This window comes from Muntiacus reevesi, chromosome 1 (genome assembly GCF_963930625.1).
Source record: "Muntiacus reevesi chromosome 1, mMunRee1.1, whole genome shotgun sequence".
Lineage (NCBI taxonomy): Eukaryota > Metazoa > Chordata > Mammalia > Artiodactyla > Cervidae > Muntiacus > Muntiacus reevesi.
Window position 1 is genome coordinate 276,659,750 of NC_089249.1, and position 21,388 is coordinate 276,681,137.

Below are 21,388 nucleotides of genomic sequence, written 5' to 3' on the forward strand. Positions count from 1 at the left end.
GTGTCTCCTACACTGGCAGAAGTATTCTTTATCACTGCACCACCTTGAAAGCCCAGTGTTGTGCTCATATCAAACATTTAATAACACATTTATCTGAAATATTATGAGTATTAAAAATATCCCCTGAAATAATCAGTATTACTGATCTTAAGCTTTGAATATACTGTTATATAGGACTTTGAATGAACCTAACAGTAAACCTAATTCATTAATTCAGAGTTACAAACAGCAAAGGGCGAAGATTCTTGGCATCACTCTACTAGAAATCCTGCATCTTGACAACCTCTCTTTCTCCCACTCACTAAGGAGGTATTTCTTGAGCTTCCAAGTCTGTTCTATCCATATACTTTTTCTTATGAGTGAGTTTCTTGCATAAGTTCATTATGACTAAGTTGTCCATGATATGGACATTTTAATATGCGGGGAACAGAAGTAAGTTAAGAATGTAGGGCCACAGAGAAAAATGACCTGATGATGTCACACCTCTGTTGTGGCCTGGCTTTATCTCTATATTAGTACAATCTATACACACATTCACACACATCCCGTGTGTGTTAATGTATGTGTGGATGTGTGTACGGGTTTCCCCAGGTGGCTCAGTGGTAAAGAACCCACCTGCCAATGCAGGAGATGCAAGAGACATGGGTTCTATCCCTGGGTTGCGAAGATCTCCTGGAGTAGGAAATGGCAACCCACTCCAGTACTCTTGCCTGGAAAATTCCATAGACAGAGGAGCCTGGTGGGCTACCATCCCTGGGGTCACAAAGAGTCAGACATGACTGAGCACACATACACACAGACACGTGTGTGTGTGTATGTATACGCACTTTTAGTCTTTTCATCACTAAGAATGTGTATGTAATTAAGCCCGATCTCTATGTCCCAGATCTTGATATCTCTCCATGACCAGTCCCCAGAGACACCTCAAACTGACACCACTTCATTTTCCCTCCCTTCTAAGTATGCTAAGGACAACTCATTGGGTAGTGACTCTTGTCTAAGACAGAAAACATCAGATGGACTCACATCCACATCATTTGTTTGCCAAAGTGATAGAGTAGTAAGTTTCTGTACTTCTAAAAGGAACTTACAAAAAACTGTGGTTTCTTGGAGCACATCTGGGTGAAGCTTATGGGTGTCAATCAGGTCTGTACAACTTAACCTCTATCTACCTTTCAACCTTTCCGGGTATTTTCCTGCTATTTCCTAAGTCCCATTCAAACAGGTGCCTGAACCTAGCCTTCACTTTCTAGCATTTATGCTTTGGCTTAACATTTTCCTCTGCATTCCCTCTCTCGAAATCTTTCTCTCTCAAATTTTTTGTACACTTAAGAGCATATATTAGCCCTATTTCTCTATTGTGCCATGAAGCCTTTCCTAAATCTAATTAAAGAAACTGAAAAGCTCTCTTTTGATTCCACAGCACTTCATATCTCTCAATACCTAACACACTTTTCATTCACTGTTCTGTCTCCCAATCTATGCACCTACCCAGGAAACTCCTTTAGAGTAGGAATTTTGCTGTAAAAGTCTACCAGAGGAAACAGTCAATAAATGCTGAATAATGGTAATAAAGGTGAACCAAACACCGCTTTAGAAGATTCACCATTTTTCATTAATAGAATGACAGACATGAACAGTAGCTACAAATCATGATAAATGTTATTGACAAACTTTTCTCTATATTTATGTTATCTGAATCCATATTAATACAGAATTATGGAGTCCCTGACCTGGTGCACCATCCCCTTCAGCAGTCTCAAACACATATATTCAAACAATTAAAGCAGTACCGGAGGCTATAAAGCACTGCTGAGCAACGCCCTGACCCTCTACTTGTGACTTAGGATTTCAAAGCAGAATAAACCAGGCAAAGAAGGATAAAACAGTCACACCAGTTATAGGCAGAAACATGTTGATAGGTCAGAAAAACGAGAACTTATTTCTTTAAAACAAACAATCTTCTAAAGTAAATACAACAATGATTACCATCACCTAGTTTCAGCTTCATTTTAATTTCTCTCCTACTCTATTTTCAATCTACCTAATAAAAGAATTTCATCATAAAGAGTTTCAAAATTTAAATCAACAGGAACATACAACATGAAATTCTCCTTAGGATGCTGAATCCATTATGGACAAAGATTCTGTAATACCAATCTTTATATCCCTGAGCATAGTACTCAGTACAGAACAGCTGTTCCTTAAATTCTTCCTGAAAATATCCAACTTTTGATATGATATCAATTACTGAAACTAAATAGAAAAACTACATATTCTTACATAGGAAAAGCAGCCTTCCAATTTTTTTTAAAAAAGTCAATTACTCATTATTTTCTTTAAGAAAGCATACACTTGGAAATACACACAGTTTATTACTCTGATATTAATATCAAAAAGCAATGAAATATATTTACCCATTATATAATTCAGACACACCCGCAAATGGCTCATTTTCACAGTTGGCATAAGCAAACACAAAAGTCAGTACAAGTGAGATTACAGATGTGAGCAAAGCGAACTTCATGATGTTTTTACACGTCATTTTGAATTTCGAAACAAGAACACCACCTAAAATCTGACCAAGAGCAGCTCCAGGAATTAAAACAGTCCCTAATGAGAAAAAAGATACAGACAGTGAGAAAACATACAAGCATACCCAGTAATATATACCAAAATTTATACCATTGTAAAACTATAATTTTATATGTGTGTGTGTTAGTCACTCAGTTGATTTTTATATAATTTTTAATACAATTTATACCATTTTAACCCAGTAGAAAATGGCACCTTCTACTTCCCTCATACCAAAAACTGGAAAACATCAGAAACAAGTACAATTCTGGTTCTAACATACGAAGCATTCATGTGATTTATAAATAATATGCATAAATGAGCTAATAGTTATATTAAAATGAGAAGTTAATAAAATTAATGCTTTGAATATTAGGATTAATATGTATTCTCTTTAGCTCTGTATATAGCCTCTGTAGCCCTCAAATTCATACAACAAATTGTCTCATATCAGAAAATTGGAAACATATCAAAATCAGTATAAACTTCAACAAGTGGCTATCCAAAATTTTGCACTTCCCTCGTGGCGCAGTGGTAAAGAATCTGCCTTCAATGCAGGAGCCCAGGGTTCAACCCCTATGCTGGGAAGATCCTCTGGAGAAGACATGGCAACCCACTCCAGTCTTCTTGCCTGGAGAATTCCATGGACAGAGGAGTCTGGAGGCCTACAGTCCACAGGGTCGCAGAGCCAGACACGACTGAGGAGCTAAGCAGGAGCGGCACCCAAACTTTTACACACATAAAATCTAAGAAACATCTAATGTGGTGAAATAAAGTTGCTAGTCAAAGTTACAACCAAAGAAAAGCTTTTACCTGCAAGAGTAGCTGCAGAGCTAGAAGACAATCCAAATTGATTTTCTATAAATTTAGGTAAAAAGGTAGCAAATCCAGTGGTAATTAAGGCTTCCGAACAAGTTGATAGAACTAAACACATAAAGACAGTATTCCTCATCAAATTCTAAAGAAAAAATACAGTTCACCAAATGAATAACTATGATTATACTGTAAAAGGTAGCACTAGAATGGTAAGTTCCCTGATGAAATAGCACATTTTAAATAAATACAACACAATTATTTCTAAAATTTCAGCATTTCCTTTAGCACAAAAATACAAATATTGATTATTGATAGCCTTCTACATACAATGTTGAGCTCTACATACATAGAGCACCTAGAAAATTAACAGATAATTAATCAGTAGGGTGAACATGCCCTGATTACAAGCAAGGGGCCAGGGAAAGGAGGTGAAAGCTGGTTTTGAAAGTTCCCTTCCCCAGTCTTACTATACATATTCACATAATAAATCTACCTCTTATTCATTTTTTTTATTGTGTTCTGAATTCCTATACCCAATAAATGAAGAATTGACTGTAAGCAGAGATGAGAGTGGTTCCTAAGTATCATACTTGTAGTTTTGCTCCACAAGTGAAGGAATCAGTAGTTAAGAACCTTAGTTGGGTATAGAGTTAAGCAATTTTAAACAAGGGTCTATACTGCTGGTGCTCTCAGGATCTATTAATCTACTGGAGGAGAGTAGAGAGATTCACTTATTTCACCATACGTAACCATAAAGTGAAAAACTACAAAGTATAGTTCTGGAATATTCAATGCAAAAAAATTTCTGACCTGAACAACACACACACACAGAGGAGGCACAAAAAGGCAAGAAAAGAGATTCAGAAGTCAGAGCCAGATGATGCAACATAAGAATAACAATAATGACAAAAGGAAAAAAGCACCTAAATGAAGAAATGCAACAGTTTTTTAGAATAATGACTAGAAAATATTTAAGCTTTCAGACTGAAAAAGATAATGGACTCTGAGTAAGCATTAATGAAAAATGATAGACTCATAGGACCTAGTAAAGTTCCTGAAATCAAAGAGAAATTCACAAATTGGTAGATGGAAAGGATAACTAAGAATCACATTAACTTGAAACTTCTCAACTTCAACATATTTAACTTGAAAAGAGACAAACACTATCTACAGACAATGAGAATTAAAGAAGTATGATCTGAAAGTATTCATCCAGTTATAAAGATCATCCTGACATTCAAGGATACTTAGATGGCATCCTATCTGAGAAGACAGTGACAAAATGCTGTATCTATAGAGATTTGAATCAGAACTGAGATCTTGAAGCATGACAACATAAGGATTAAAAAAAGCATTGGTGAGTAATGAGTCTTGATGGTAATACATGTGAGAATTTACAAAATAAATTTAAATAGATACATTAAATAAAATAAAACTACTATAAAAGAAAATAACAGTAGTTGGAATTAAAAATTATAAACAACTGCAGCAAAACACAAGAATGTGCCTATATGGGAGAGGAGGAAGGAGAGTTAAAAGGTAGGATGAATGAAGTAAAAAACATTTTAAGGCTTTCATTTGAGGAGGAAAAAAAATAATGAAAAGTAAATAAGTTCAAATATTGAAAAGGTAAAATTATAAACTCCCTTATGTATAAAACTTTAATGATGCTAAACAGAATACTCTGCCAAGTTCAATAAAATAGACCATAACACTATTGTTTCTTTAACCTCAAATTCAAAAGAAGTAACCTGTAACTGCCACTTTTTCCACAAGGGAAAAATACTGGCTTGGCATTATCAAAAATGTTTACAATTCATTGGTAATTGATCCACCCATTACATAAGAGAAATGGAATGGGATGATGGACTACATGCTAAGGAGTAACTGCTGAATATTGATATTGCCAATAAGATAACGCATGCTCTTCCAACCATTCTACTCAGGAATACTTTTCATTTACTCAAAGCACAATACAATTAAATCTGGAGAAGTCTGTATAAGAGCCAGAACTACAGTAAATAAGCAAGCAAGAATGCTTTGTGATAATACTTGTGTGTATGGATATACTGTTTATTAACATATATTTGTTTTACATATATGTCAATAACCTCAGATATGCAGATGACACCACCCTTATGGCAGAAAGTGAAGAACTAAACAGCCTCTTGATGAAAGTGAAAGAGGAGAGTGAAAAAGTTGGCTTAAAGCTCAACACTCAGAAAACTAAGATCATGGTATCCAGTCCCATCACTTCATGGCAAATAGATGGGAAAACAGTGGAAACAGTGGCAGACTTTATGTTTGGGGGCTCCAAAATCACTGCAGATGGTGACTGCAGACATGAAATTAAAAGATGCTTACTCCTTGAAAGGACAGTTATGACCAACCTAGACAGCATAGTAAAAAGCAGAGACATTACTTTGCCAACAAAGGTCCGTCTAGTCAAGGCTATGGTTTTTCCAATGGTCATGTATGGATGTGAGAGTTGGACTATAAAGAAAGCTGAGCACCAAAGAATTGATGCTGTTGAACTGTGTGTTGGAGGAGACTCTTGAGAGTCCCTTGGACTGCAAGGAGATCCAACCAGTCCATCCTAAAGGAAATCAGTCCTGGGTGTTCATTGGAGGGACTGATGTTGAAGCTGAAACTCTAGTACTTTGGCCACCTGATGCAAAGAACTGACTCATTTGAAAAGACCCTGATGTTGGGAAAGATTGAGGGCAGGAGGAGAAGGGGACAACAGAGGATGAGATGGTTGGATGGCATAACCGACTTGATAGACGTGGGTTTGGGTGGACTCCGGGAGTTGGTGATGGAGAGGGAGGCCTGGCATGCTGCGGTTCATTGGGTTGCAAAGAGTCGGACACGACTGAGTGACTGAACTGCTACTAATATTGATATATATATATACATATGTATTTGTGTGTGGAGTACGTGTGTGTGTATAAATGTGTGTGTGTACACTGTACCTTTAGAGCAGCTGGAAAATCTTTAAAACTTTGTCCAAAATTACTATCTGTATGTTGTAAGGAAGCACTCTGATGAGTTTGGGAAATTTTTCCTTCTTGAATTTTTGCTGTACCTAAAAAAGTAGTAAATACACTCAATCTTCTTGCTTTCAAATGATTCTGTCTCATCCTTTACACATTAAACAAAGTGAGTTAAAAGCTTTTTTCTTTTACTCTAATTCTAACATACTTTTTAGATGAAATAATATTTACTAACTATTATCATGTCCTTTAATTTGTTGAGAAAAGTCACTATGTGGAATCAGAAGCTGAATGGCCCAGGGTAGAAAAAAATCAATGAGTCCATCTACTGCTACTCTTCCTACTTTTCTTTTGCCCGTTTCCAAAAGTTAATCATCTGTTCTTAGAATAGATGAAACAGTGAAATGTCTTCAGCCTAGAGAAAAATACTTCTATAGATATGTATATGAACCACACAATTATAAAGAAGCAAAATCTCACAGAGAAAGGAATGGATATTTTTTCCATTAATCTTTTCTTTTTGTACAAAATTTTAGTATTGAAATTTGGTGGAAAATAAGTATACTACAGCATGACTTTGGTGACAACTGAAAAAACAAAGTACTTGTATTATCATGAGCCAATAACTAACATCAATAATTTAACACAGATTAGGTTCTGAAGTTACTAACTGAAAAAAAACTAATAGTTTAAAAGATATTATATCTTGCATAAACATAAAACAAGATTCAGATAACACTTAAGTTACAAAGTTAGCAAGTATTTAATAAAAAGGTGAATATGTACAGTTTTATTACATATTAATGAAAAACCAACAAAAGCCATGAAATTAAGATTGTTACCCAATATCTCCTAAAATAGAGGCATATTCAAAAGCTTGCATAAGCAAACAACTAAGATTCTATGTTAAAAAACAGTGAATTTTCCAGGATTCTTACTAATTTCCAGGGTTCTTATTAATCATTTAGGAAGCACCACTTGACCTAGAATTGGAATAAAACTCTCTGGTTTTAAAGAAGACATTTTTACCTGGTAAATGTTTTGGAAAGCAAGAAAAAGGTATTATCAAAGACCAAGCAAGCAGCCAAGATATAAGAAATCCAATCCACCATGCCCCCAGCCACCGAGGGTCATCCTCAGTAATATCAACGCTGTGTGACAGAAAAACAAGAGGCAGAAGTCAACTCTCTCTTGTTAATTAGAACTCAGGCCCAATAACTACATAATTTATAATTCAAATGCATATACAGAGAAACTATATTATTCAAAATTTCAAGTGGAGCCATTTTGAAGAATCCCAATGGATAGCAGGCATAAATGGTCTCAGAATAATGGCCTACAAGTATTTCATATGACAAATACAACATAAAAGTTTTAGCTATTTAATAAGAAATATGTTAACTATTTGAAGGCATACATAGAATTTCTGAACATTCTTCAATTTTGGCTAACTTTTTCTTCTTTAAATATTATAATATGTAACATATATATAGAATACTAACTACATCTCACAGCAAATCACCAATTTTTGTTAAAAGCCAATACACTGTGCTTCAATTGTGGCATTCATTTGAATGCAAAAATTCTGCTTAAAGTGATATATATTAACAGTTTCTTAAAATGGTTGTCACATTTTTATACCAACAGCCTTTCCCCTAAAACACACTATTCCAATAACTGATTTCACCCCACCAAAATGAAAACCCAGCTCTCTGCTCCAGGACTTCCTCTCCAAACCTTACAGACAGTCTCTAAAAGGTTAACCTAGGACTGCATGCATCAGTGTCGTTGCACAGTACAACCTCTGAGCGTTTTTATTAACCTACCGTCTCTAAAAGATTAACCTTGTTTCTAAAAAGATTAACCTAGGACTAATAGCTAAAGAACAGATCACATGCTGTGACTACTTTCTTATTCATGGTTCACAGTCTTGCAAAGGACTGTGTAGTTACAGTAAAATGAAATAACATGCCCTCATCAAAGGCTACTAACTTCTCTATTCAGGAAAAGGAGAAGGTAACTCAGGTGGGTAGGAAGGGGGTTTCAGAGTCAAAAAGAGCTACTTCATTTCGTGCCTTGGCCACTTACCCAGTTCTGTATATCAACTACCTTATAAGATAAGTAAGAGGATTAAATAAAATGGCACATAAAGTAAAGTTTTATATATATATATATATATATATATATATATATGTATTTTATATACACAAAACCTATATTATACATATCTTAAATACACAAAATCTATATTGTCTGAAACATTGTATGGGATAAATAAACATTACTCATTATTATCTTCCAGTGTTAAAATTGTTAAAGCTGAACAACTGTTATCTCTATGGTATTATCAGAGCTACTACAGCACTTTGTTTGAGAATGATAAACTGTTAAGACTCTTTCAGGCTATCTACCCACAGCAATATCTACTGAAAGTACAACTAATTTTAATTAAATTATTATCTTCGAACAATGCATAGCATCTTGGTTGTATATTTTGAAAAATAAGATCAGCTAACTATTAATCATCCTTATTTATGAATAAATGCACTATACTAAGAGATGATGTGGCATTAATTCATGAAGCAACACAGTCAAAATATTACATAGAAATTGTGTGTATTCAGTTTTTTCCCAGAAAAATCCCTCATGATATTCTGAAGAAATACTATAAAAATGCTCTGGCTGTGGTACTAACATGATTAAAATAATATAAATCTAAATAAAAATAGATATCGCCTTACCTGTGTTTCAAATCAACATCAATGTACAGGGTTAGCAATTGTCCTCCCAGCACATAGCCAACAGCAGGGCCTAAAATTGACATGGCATAGCCAATTCCTAGCAAAAAGCAAAGACACTGAACATGATCATCTGTGCAATTTTGCTTTGAATGTCTGACAAGTTAAGAAAGACAAATATTTTACTACAGAAAAACAAAATGATTCTAATTATATCAAAATTACATATTTTTTAACTAAAAAATGCTATCTGAGTGGTATCACTGTCAAGGTACTTCAAATACATAAATCTATATAAAATTTTTTAGACTACAATGATGACTGCAACAAATCCAATAATTATAAATATATGGAAAGCTGTATCATATGAACTCACAGCAGGGGTAGTCTTCATCTACCACTACCCTTTGTGAACAGTGATGGTAATTACTGTCTACACTGCTCATGGAAGAAAGCAATGTGAAATGAGAAGTCTTTTATCTTCAGTGCATACGTGCATGCTAAGCTGCTTCAGTCGTGTCTGACTCTTTGCGGCCCTGTGGACCATAGCCTGCTGTACACATTCCAAAAGCATTGTTTATTTTGGAATGGCAGCTGATTTAAAACCTGGATGCAGTCATTAGTCTGCTTCTTAAAAGTAAACCATTAAACTCTTGCTCTTAGTGAATCTCCCATTTTAACTGGCAGCAGCATTAAACTGACCTTATTTTTCTGATATTTAAAATTTTGCCATACACAACTTTTTACTTTTTATTAAAACATTATTTATACAAAAGATTATATCCTCATGTGGCACCACCTTCTGAGATGATTATTAACCACTGAAATTCTCATCCCCATACATGGAAGGAAAGGAATACACCAAATGCAAAGTGGGGCATACATCAGTGGCAAAAATGATTGATGTACTAGATTAAGGCTCCAAAGTAGAGGTCATGCAAGATGATCTGAAAACATATACGACTCTTATTTATCTATCCTACCCTAATTTATGGGCTTACCTGGTGGCTCAGTGGTAAAGAATCCACCTGCCAATGCAGGAGATGTGGGTTCAGTCCCTGGGTAGGAAAGATCCCCTGGAGGAGGAAATGGCAACCCACTCCAGTATTCTTGCCCAGGATATCCCAGGGACGGAGGAGCCTAGTGGGCTACAGCCCACGGGGTCACCAAAAGGGTCCGGCACGACTTAGCGACTAATATATAATTATATTTTTAAATGTAAAAAATGTGTTAGGAGAAAATTTTAAGTGTATGTAAGATTCATGCTCACAAAACTTTTATGGATAGAAATACATGATTTAAAATGCTGGAAATAAATGATCCTCAAATTATCTTTAGTGATAGATCTTTTTTATAAATTATATCCAACTGGGTTTAGATTGATACATTTATAAGGATGGTAGATGGACTAGATAGACTAGTGTTTCCAACCAAATTGTCCACTAAGAAAAACTTTTAAAAACTGTAAAAATTATTTTTAAATATATGCTTGAAGGCAAAGAGATAAAAATAGTGAAGGATCACTGTGTTACGATTTTGAAGAAGAGAGATGTTTAACAAAAATCGAGACTGACTTTTTTTATTTTTCCTGAGTACACTGGCTGATTCGACAAGAGGCACTGGGAGGGGAAACTGTCCCTTGCTAGGCTTTAGGAAGTAAGGATACAAATGATGCAGCTCAGAGTATGTCTTGTAAACTTTCCCTGCCCTACATTTTAAGTTGCCCCAAGGAGGTTATACTCTAAAAGCAAGGACGAGTTAGAGGCAGCCTGATTCACAACACAAGTGCAGTTTAGCTTCAAATAAACTCAATCCCTGAAATTAGATAAAGGGCATCCCATTGCAGTGTTCCTACGTATGAGAGAGGCTGGCAAGTTATTAAAAGACACATGGAGTGATTCTCAAAAAAATTCTAGAACTATAGAATACATCTGTCAAAACAAACATGAAATGGATCCACAGTAGATTACCTAGAACTAAACTGGGTATTATGAAACTGGAAAATATATTAGTAAATCAGTAAATATTTATCAAGAAGCAAGAAAAAAATAAAGATAGAAAAATACAGAAAAGACATTAAAGGACAAAGAATACATTTAAAAAAAAAAGGCTGAGCATACATGTAACTGGAATAGGAGAGGAGATAATAAAGCCGAAGTTAATATATTGGAACAGCCTGCTTGTGCTGAATTCTCTCACTTTTTCCATCTAAAAATGCTTTTTTCTTTTTACTCTTTTCCCTGATGAGTATTCTCACTGGAAACAGAAGATTAGCTGCCCATTAATGTTCCTTCAGTACTTTAAAAGCACTATTCTACCGTGTTCACTTCTACTCCTTTCTTATGATTGTTAATATAATTTCTAACTTATTGACTTAAGATTGTTCTTCAAGTTAAAGGAAAATGATTTTTAAATAAACCACTGCTGATGTTGCTGTTGCTGTCACTTCAATTCGTGTCTGACTCTTTGCAACTCTATGGACCATGATCCGCCAGGCTCCTCTGTCCATGAGATGCTCCAGGCAAGAATACTGGAGTGGGGTGCCATGTCCTCCTCAAGCGGGTCTCCCCAGCACGGGGATCAAACCCACATCTTGTATGTCTCCTGCACTGGCAGGCAGGCTCTTTACCACCGGTGCCACCAAGGAATCCCAAATAAATCATTAATGATACTTATTTCAGGAACTGAAATATAGAAGGGATCACAGGACACAGAAATAATTGCCTAAGTGTTGGGACAGGAATAAAATTCAAAGGTTTTAAGATTATGTGATGATCATGAATGTGATAAAAGTATCAATTAACATTAGAATTTCATAAAATCAAGTTTTCATGTAAGGTAATTAGTAGATGAACAGTAAAAGAGCATATACCTAGGAAGTTAATAGAGGAGAGAAATGAAATAATAAATATTAAATTATCAAAAAGAAAGGAAAAAAGGGCAATAAATAAGAATGTAGAGCAAACACGAAGTACATATTAAGATGAAAGATTTTAACACAAAATAAGATTAAATGAACTTAAAAGTTTAATTAAAGGACAAAAATTGTAAACCCCAAAAAGCATTTAAAGACAAAGGCATGATGAGTGAATGGCATGGACATGGCTATGAGGTGAGACATGCTATGTGACTACAATTTTCTCATTATTCTAATAGGTACCAATTTGACTGTTTTCATTTTGCCCATTTTTGCCTTGCTGCATAAAACTGTTTCACATAGAGAAAGGCATCGTACCAGTAACAGATACTATTGTAAAACAAAGAAAGAATGGGGAAAGATTTTGGAAATGGGGAAATGTATAGACGTAAAAAGCTTAAGGAAGGATTTCACTCAACAAATCCTAATTGTCCAATGAAAAGAATCAGTTATCTGACACTGAAAAAAATTAAAATGAGTTTCCCAGTTTTATTACTTTGGTTTTTTTCCCTTTACTCTCAAAAATTACCATTCAGTGAATTCCTATGGTACTGCAAAGAGTTAAAAGTAGCAGCCTCTGTGGCTGCAATCTTTAGAAAGACCCTGCTTGTGAGGCTGACCCTGAGCTCGCATCTGGGATCTTAAATGTCCAGAGGGATGCCACCATTCCCTAATAAAGGTGGGTCATTGTGCTGAAACTGTTTGTATAAACAATGTGGTTTTTCCAAACACTTGTATTCCTTCTGAGAGTCTAGAACTTTCCTATGTGCAAGGCAGAGGGTTCCTACATGGTCGATTACCATTAAAATCCTTGGGCATTGAATCTCTAATGAACTTAGCTGGTAGAAAACACTTCATATGTGCTGTTACAACTCCTGGCTGGAGGAATTAATTCTGACTGGTGTGGCTCCACTAGGAGCGAGTGGATGCTTGAGCTTGCGCATGGTTATGTATGTACTTTACCTCAGGTACCTTTTCCCTGTGCTGATTCTCCTTTGTATCCTTCTGCTGGAATAAATTACAGCCCTGAAGACTTCAGTCCCAGGGAATATAAAATCTGGGATGGTCTCTTGGGCCTTCACCCCAGTCTCTCATTCTTAAACAATCTTTGAAAAACTTCGTATTTTGTGTGTTACTAAAATATGAAGATGGAAATTGCTTTATGAGAAGCGCTGATTAGAAGAGGACCTCAGGGAGAAAATCTGTGAGCTGGAAGACTGAAAAGCAGCACTAGTAGCTAACTGAAATAAAAGCACCGTTAAATTAGAACGTGGAGTTGTACAGATCCGCCAGAATGTGTGAGAGAGCATCAGATCTCGTACAAAGACCAAAGCAAAACGAGCGGACAGGTAGGAGTGCTGAGGCTTCTATATTAGAGGTTCAGGGCTACACTGAACACAGGTGACTTCCAGTGACTATAGCAACAGGTCTCTTTATACACTGAAAGTTGATGTCACCCCAAAATTCATATGCTGAAATCCAATTCCCAATGCAGTTGCATTTGGAGGTGGGGCCTCTGGGAAGGGATTAGGTCATAAGAGTGAAGCCCTCAGAACGGGATTAGTGCCCTTAAAAGAAGGCCCCAGAGAGCTCACTTGTCCCCTCTGCCACAGCTAAAAGGCAGATGTCCACGAACCAAGAAATGGGCCCTCATCAGATACTAAATCTCCTCTGGGCACCATGATCTTGTACTTGCCAACCTCCAGGACTGTGAGAAATAAAGTTCTCTTGTTTGTAAGCCAACTAGTCTATAGTATTCTCTTTGAGCAGTCCAAGTGGACAAATCCCCTACATCTGAGTATACTGATAAAGTGAAACTGAAAAGTCAAAGTGTCAGTCGCTCAGTTGTATCTGACTCTTTGTGACTCCATGGACTATAGCCCGCCAGGCTCCTCTGTCCCTGGAATTCTCCAGGCAAGAATACTGGAGCACATAGTCATTCCCTTCTCCAGGGGCTCTTCCTGACCCAGGAATTGAACCCAGGTCTCCTGCACTGCAGGCAGACTCTTTACCACCTGAGCCACCAGGGAAGCCTCGATAAAGTGAAAACTCACATGCAAATATATTACACATTAATTTCGATGTAGACCATGCATGGTTTAGTTAGCTCTACCTTCCAGCAGCTCCAGGGATGGAATTCAAGAGAAACTTGTGCTGCCAAGAATTAGACCACAAAGGGAAAATATTGAGTCATATGTAAAAAGCATTAATCCGAAATGAACAACTCCACAGAGTTTCTGAGTACCACTGTGTGCTTTCTTTTGTTGACTCTAGTCATTTCCATGTAGGAAGAAGTAAGTCACACAGAATAGCAGAACTCTATCCCCACACTTGTATAAATTAGGCTGGAAACATTCCAGCAATCAAGACGACCTATTTCTTGGATAGCACTTCCAGGAAGACTTGACATGCCCAGCACAGGAGATAAAAGGAGGATGTCAATAAAAATCAACTACATTCAACTGAAGGACATGGTACTTCGGCAAATAGTTAAACAACAACAAAAAAAGCAATATTGCATTTACCTAATGTAAATACTTATGAAATCACAACTAACTTCTTAAAAAGTGCATGCTGTGCATGACTTATAAATTAAATAAGCAATAACATGAAATGACACTGAGACATTTGTATTAGCAGCAAACTTACCTATATAGAGAGAAGATTTGTGGATGGGGACAGAGTCATCAATAAAGGCTGTTCCCAGGGTATACAGAGGAGTTCCTCCTGTTCCCAGCAACAGTTGTCCCAAAACGAAGACATACAAGTAGTAGAAAAGTGGAGAACTTGAAGTGTTACAACCATGCTTATTCTTTGTTGTTGAGCAAGTATCTTTAGGGAAAAAATAAAATAAGATTGTGAATTTATCAAAATGTTAGCTAACAATTTAAATATCATAAATTCTACCTGCCTAACATAACCTTCCTTCTTCACTTTATTATACTTAAAAATACTTAGAATATAATTAAGATATTTAAAAGACAATTATTAAAGAAAATACATGAACCACTGGATGCATGCTCAATCACTCAGTTGTGTCTGGCTCCTTCAAATCCCCATGGACTAGATTAGCCTGCCAGGCTCCTCTGTCTGTGGGAGTTTTCAGGAAACAATACTAGAGTGGGTTGCCATCTCTTCCTCCAGGAGGTCTTCCCAACCCAGGGATAGATCCTGGGTCTCCTGCATTGGCAGGAGAATCCTTTACCACTGAGCCACCTAGATGCCCATATGAAACACTACAGTCTCAAAACGTGACAGCATCAGAATATGTGGTACATATATGTAATGACATATTCCTCAGCCACTAAAACAAAGGACACAATGTCATCTGTAGCAACATGGATGGCCCTAGAGACTGTGGGACTGAGTGATGTCAGACAGAGAAGGAGAAGTATCCTATGACATCCCACACATGTGGGACCTAAAAAGAAACAATACAAATGAACTTACTTACACAACAGGGAGGCAATCACAGACTTAGAAAATGAACTTATGGTTGCTGGAGGGAAGGATTGAGGGAAGGTACAGTTAGGGCATTTGCCATGGACATGTACAATATTGCTATATTTAAAATAGATAACCAAAAAGGGCCTACCATATAACACAGGGAGCTCTGCTCAATGTTACATGGCAGCCTGGATGGGACAGGAGTTTGGGAGAGAATGGTTACAAGTGTATGCATGGCTGAATCCCTTCTCTGTTCACCTGAAACTTATCACAGCATTGTTATCGGCTATGCTCCAATACAAAATAAAGTTTAAATATATATATATATAAATATATATATATACTTTTTTACCACAATATTGATTTTATGAATCAACATATGGTCATATGGTATTTTTCTTTCTCTTTCTGAGTTACTTCACTTAATGTGATAATCTCTAGGTTCATCCATGTTACTACTACAGATGAGCATTATTTCTTTCTTTTAATGGTTGACTATTATTCCACTGTATGTGTGTGTATATATATATTCACACACACACACACACACACACACACACACACACACACACCCTGCATCCTATCTTATTCACCTATTGATAGACATTTAAGTTGCTTCCCTGTCTTGACTATTGTAAATAATGCAGGTATCAACACTGGGGGGCAAGTATCTTTTCAAGTTAGAGTCTTCTCTGAATAAATGCCCAGGAGTAGACTCTGGATCATTTTAGTTTTTTAAAGAACCTCCAAACTGTCTCCACAGTGGCTGCACCGATTTACATTCCTGCCAGCAGTGTAGGAAGGTTTCCTTTTCCCCACACTCCCTCCAGCATTTGATGTAGTTTGTTTTTTTGGTTTTTTTTTTGATGATGGCCATTTTGACCAGTATGAGGGCATACTTCATTGTGGTTTTGACTTGTATTTCTCTAATAATCAGTGATGTTGACCATATTTCATGTGCCTATTGAACATTTGTATGTTTTCTTTGCAGAAATGTCTATTTAGGTCTTCTGCCCATCTTTTGATTGGATTTTTTTTGTTATTGAGTTGTATGAGCTATTGGTATACTTTGGAAATCAAGCCCTTGTTGTTCACATCATTTGCAACTATTTTCTCTCAGTCTGTAGGTTGTCTTTTTTCGTCTTCTTTATGGTTTTCTTTGCTATATAAAATTTTATATGCTTGATTAGGCACCATTTGTTTATTTTCACCTTTATTTCGATTGACTTGGAGACTGACCTAAGGAAACATTGCTACACCTTATATTAAAGAACGTCTTGCCTATGCTGTCTTCTAGAAGTTTTATAAAAGTGTCATGTCTTATATTTAAGTCCTTAAGCCATTAAGTTTATTTTTGTGTCAGGTGTGAGGGAATGTTCTAATTTCACTGATACACATGCAACTGTTCAGCTTTCCCAACATCCCCTACTGAAAAGATTGTCTTTTTTCCATAATATACTCCTGCCTCCTTTGTCAAAGATTAATTGACCCTATATGTGTATGTTTTTTTTCCTGAGCTCTCAATTCTGTTCCATTAATCCACATCTGCTTTTCTGCCAATACCACACTGTTTTGACCACTATAGCTTTGCAATATTGTCTGAAATATGAGAAGGTTATACCTCCAGCTTTGTTCTTTTTCATCAGGATTGCTTTGGCAACTCTGGATCTTTCATGGCTCCATATAAATTTTAGAATTATTTGTTCTAGTTCTGTGAAAAATGTAATCGGGAATTTGATAGGCATGTGCATTAGATCTATAGATTGCTTTGGGTAGTATGGCCATTTTAACAATATTAATTCTTCCAATCGAAGACCATAGGATATCTTTCCATTTCTTAAAAGTATCTTCTGTTTTCTTTATCGATGTTTTATAGTTCTCAAAATACAAGTCTTCTACCTCCTTGGTCAGGTTTATTTTACCTTCATAATGAAATTTTAAAAGGAATTGTCTTTTTACTTTTCCTTTCTGATATTTCATTGTTAGTGCAAAGCAATACAACAGATTTTTGTGTGGTTAAACTTGTATCCTGCTACCTTGCTGAATTCATTTATCAATTTTAGTAGTTTTTGTGTGAACTCTTTTAGGGTTTTCTACATATCATATCATCTGCATAAAATGATAATTTTACCTCTTTCTTTCTAACTTGGATACCTGAAAATGGTTATCTTTAAGTTTGATTAAATAAAACCTTTTATGAAAATATCACATTTAATGGCTGGGCATAATAAATTCATATTTTCTAACTTCATCATGGGCTTCCCCAGTAGTTCAAACAGTAAGGAACCCAGCTACAATGCAGGAGACCTGGGTTCACTTCCTGAGTCAGAAAGATCCCCTGGAGGAGAGGGAATGGCTACCCATTCCAGTATTTTTGCCTGGGAAGTCTCATGGACAGAGGAACCTGACAGGGTACAGTGCCTGGGGTCACAAAGAGTCAACCATGACTGAGTAACTAACACACACACAAACAAACTCATCATATTATATTAATGAACTAAGAGACTTGTTAAAAATATATTCCCAACCCTCTCACTTTAGTGTAGCATCCAGGAATTTGTATTTTAAAAATGACGTCAGCTAATTCTATCTTCATTTTCTTGATATCAGGTCAAGACTTATTATTTCCACACTGATGAAATGTAGGGCCCCTGAAGCACCAATTCTGAATGTTCCTTAACTGGCTGACAGGCATCAAAGTTTCAGATGCAAATTCAATGCATAAAAATAATTCTTAAAATTTTGTATCTAAAATATTCTCTATAATATTGTATATATTCATATTATAAGAGGTTGGCAGATATTTTGGCAGGTAATCTATACTTATAACTGGACTAAGTCTGCATTATTTGTGATATTTTCCTGGCCATGTCAAACCTTTGAATTATAATTCCTGATTTCAATATTCATTGTCCTGAAGGTAGTAGGTTAGACTATCAATCTCTTATTACCTGATACACTGCTAAATTGAACATATGTATATGCATGCAGGTCAGGAGGCAACAGTTAGAACTGGTCATGGAACAACAGACTGGTTTCAAATAGGAAAAGGAGTACGTCAAGGCTGTATATTGTCACCCTGCTTATTTAACTTATATGCAGAGTACATCATGAGAAACACTGGGCTAGATGAAGCACAAGCTGGAATCAAGATTGCTGGGAGAAATATCAATAATCTCAGATATGCAGATGACACCACCCTTATGGCAGAAAGTGAAGAAGAACTAAAATGCCTCTTGATGAAAGTGAAAGAGGAGAGTGAAAAAACTGGCATATAGCTCAACATTCAGAAAACTAAGATCATGGCATCTGGTCCCATCACTTCATGGCAAATAGACGGGGAAACAGTGGAAACAACGTCAGACTTTATTTTTCGGGGCTCCAAAATCACTGCAGATGGTGACTGCAGCCATGAAATTAAAAGACGCTTACTCCTTGGAAGGAAAGTTATGACCAACCTAGATAGCATATTAAAAAGCAGAGACGTTACTTTGCCAACAAAAGTCCGTCTAGTCAAGGCTATGGTTTTTCCAGTGGTCATGTATGGATGTGAGAGTTGGACTGTGAAGAAAGCTGAGCGCTGAAGAACTGATGCTTTTGAACTGTAGTGTTGAAGACTCTTGAGAGTCCCTTGCACTGCAAGGAGATCCAGCCAGTTCATCCTAAAGCAGATCAGTCCTGAGTGTTCCCTGGAAGGACTGATGCTGAAACTAAAACTCCAATACTTTGGCCACCTCATGCAAAGAGTTGACTCATTGGAGAAGACCCTGATGCTGGGAGGGATTGGGGGCAGAGGATGAGATGGCTGGATGGCATCATCAACTCGATGGACATGTGTTTGAGTAAACTCCGGGAGTCGGTGATGGACAGGGAGGCCTGGGGTGCTGTGGTTCTTGGGGTCACAAAGAGTCGGACACAACTGAGCGACTGAACTGAACTGAACTGATATGCATTATTGCTTTACTGTTTCCTCCTAGTTCCTTTTTTATAATAGATAAATTGCCTTTAGGAAAATATTTTGTTGTAATAATCTTGTAGACATTTTGATTATATGAATATTCTATGGGGTTTGGTGTTTTTTTGTTTTTCCCGGAGGAAGTAATTGATGAGCTTCAACTTGCTTGTTTAAATAAATTTTCAACATGTTTGAAGAGCATCAAGAAAAATATCCAGGGTTAGGAGAGAAGATGGCTGAGGAATAAAAAGGCAAGATCAGCTTCCTCCCCACAAATACATCAAAAATTCATCTGCATATGGAATAACTCCTACAGAACAAGTTCTGAATGCTAGCAGAACCACCCAAACTCTCAAAAAGGCAAGCCAGTCTCCTTAGAACAAGGCAGGGCAAAAGATAAAGATAATAAAAGAAACAAAGGATTCCAGGACAGAGACCTGAAGGAGGAAAAGTTTCCACACAGTAAGAAACTCTCTCACAGGTGGGGTCAGGGGAGCTTCAGAACCACAGAGGGGAGCACAGTGGCGGCTGCTCAGAAGGCACAACAGAGGGAATCCACCACAGAAATCACGGCCAACAACACACCATGGCCAAGAAGAAGCTTGGATGCCTCCGCCTGCAGCGGAGGTGAGGGCAGGGTGTTGTGGTTCGGGTGCAGCTATTGGACCTCAGGGAGAGGACCTGGGCTGGCTTCCATGCAGGTTCTCTGGGGGAGCTGGGATGACACAGCACAGGGAGTCAGGGAGAAGATGGCATCCCAGGGGGGCAAGAGGTCCTTGTCACCGGGACACCCCAACTCTGCACTCACAGACAGTAGCTGAGGGAGCGCCTGCCGGCGGCCACCAAAACCAACAAAACCAGTCAGAGCCCCAGGCAGAATTAGACTTGACTGCAACTTACAATTCCACAGCAGGAAATGCAAGCCACCAGACTATGGTATCTGGTGCCATCACTTCACTTCAGGGCAAAGAGTTGGGGAAAAAATGAAAACACTGACAAGCTTTATTTTCTTGTGCTCCAAAATTACTGTGGACAGTGACTGCAGCCATGAAATTAAAAGATGCTTGCTCCTTGGAAAAAAAGTAATGACAAACCTAGACAGTCTATTAAAAAGCAGACACATCACTTTGCTGAGATATCCTTATAGTCAAAGCTATGGTTTTTCCAGTAGTTATGTACAGATGTTAGAGTTGAACCATAAAGAAGGCTAAGCACTGAAGAATTGATGGTTTTAAACTGTAGTGCTGGAGAAGACTCTTGAGAGTACCTTGGACTGCAAGGAGATCAAACCAGTCAATCCTAAAGGAAATCAACCCTGAATATTCATTGGAAGGATGGATGCTGACGCCAAAGCCCCAATACTTTGGCCACCTGATATGAAGAGTTGACTCATCAGAAAAGACCCTGATGCTGAGAAAGACTGAAGGCAAGAGGAAAAAGGGACGACAGAGGATGAGATGGTTGGATGGCATCACTGACTCAATGAACATGAGTTTGAGCAATCTTTGGGAGATGGTGAAGGACAGGGAAGCCTGGCGTGCTGCAGTCCATGGGTCTCAAAGAGTTGGACATGACTGAGTGACTGAACAACAAGCCACCACCAAACCCAGGGAAAGTGCCTGAAACAGCAGACAAAACACCACTGATGCGATTCAGACCCCAGAGGTGGCAATTACCACCAGGTTGTGAGCGGACACAGGTTACTGCCTGCACCCTGCGGAGAGGATAAGCAGCTTGGTTCCTCTTAGGGACCCACGATCTGGGGCCAATTGCTCTGAGAGCGCGCATGACCCATATCAGGCTGTAAGGACATCCAGAAGGTCTCTATTGCAATAGGCATCCCCTAGTACATCCCAATTGTGGCTGCCATACCCCCTCCCTCTCCCCAGCCAGAGTGAGCAAATGAGTCCTAAAAAGTCTCTTGCCTTCTCATGTCTAGGCAGGGAAC

General features: G+C 37.4%; 1 protein-coding gene across 1 annotated transcript in view; it reads right to left on the bottom strand.

Annotated features, from left to right (window-relative positions):
- The window catches only part of SLCO4C1 (solute carrier organic anion transporter family member 4C1), a 76,616-nt gene that overhangs the window by 16,027 nt on the left and 39,201 nt on the right, over positions 1-21,388 (bottom strand). Inside the window, exons 3-8 of the mRNA XM_065919868.1 lie at positions 14,688-14,870; positions 9,125-9,221; positions 7,413-7,534; positions 6,363-6,475; positions 3,388-3,532; positions 2,418-2,613 (exon numbers count right to left, since the gene is read on the bottom strand). Of these exons, the coding sequence (XP_065775940.1) occupies positions 2,418-2,613; positions 3,388-3,532; positions 6,363-6,475; positions 7,413-7,534; positions 9,125-9,221; positions 14,688-14,870 (856 nt within the window). The remainder of the gene's footprint in view (positions 1-2,417; positions 2,614-3,387; positions 3,533-6,362; positions 6,476-7,412; positions 7,535-9,124; positions 9,222-14,687; positions 14,871-21,388) is intronic.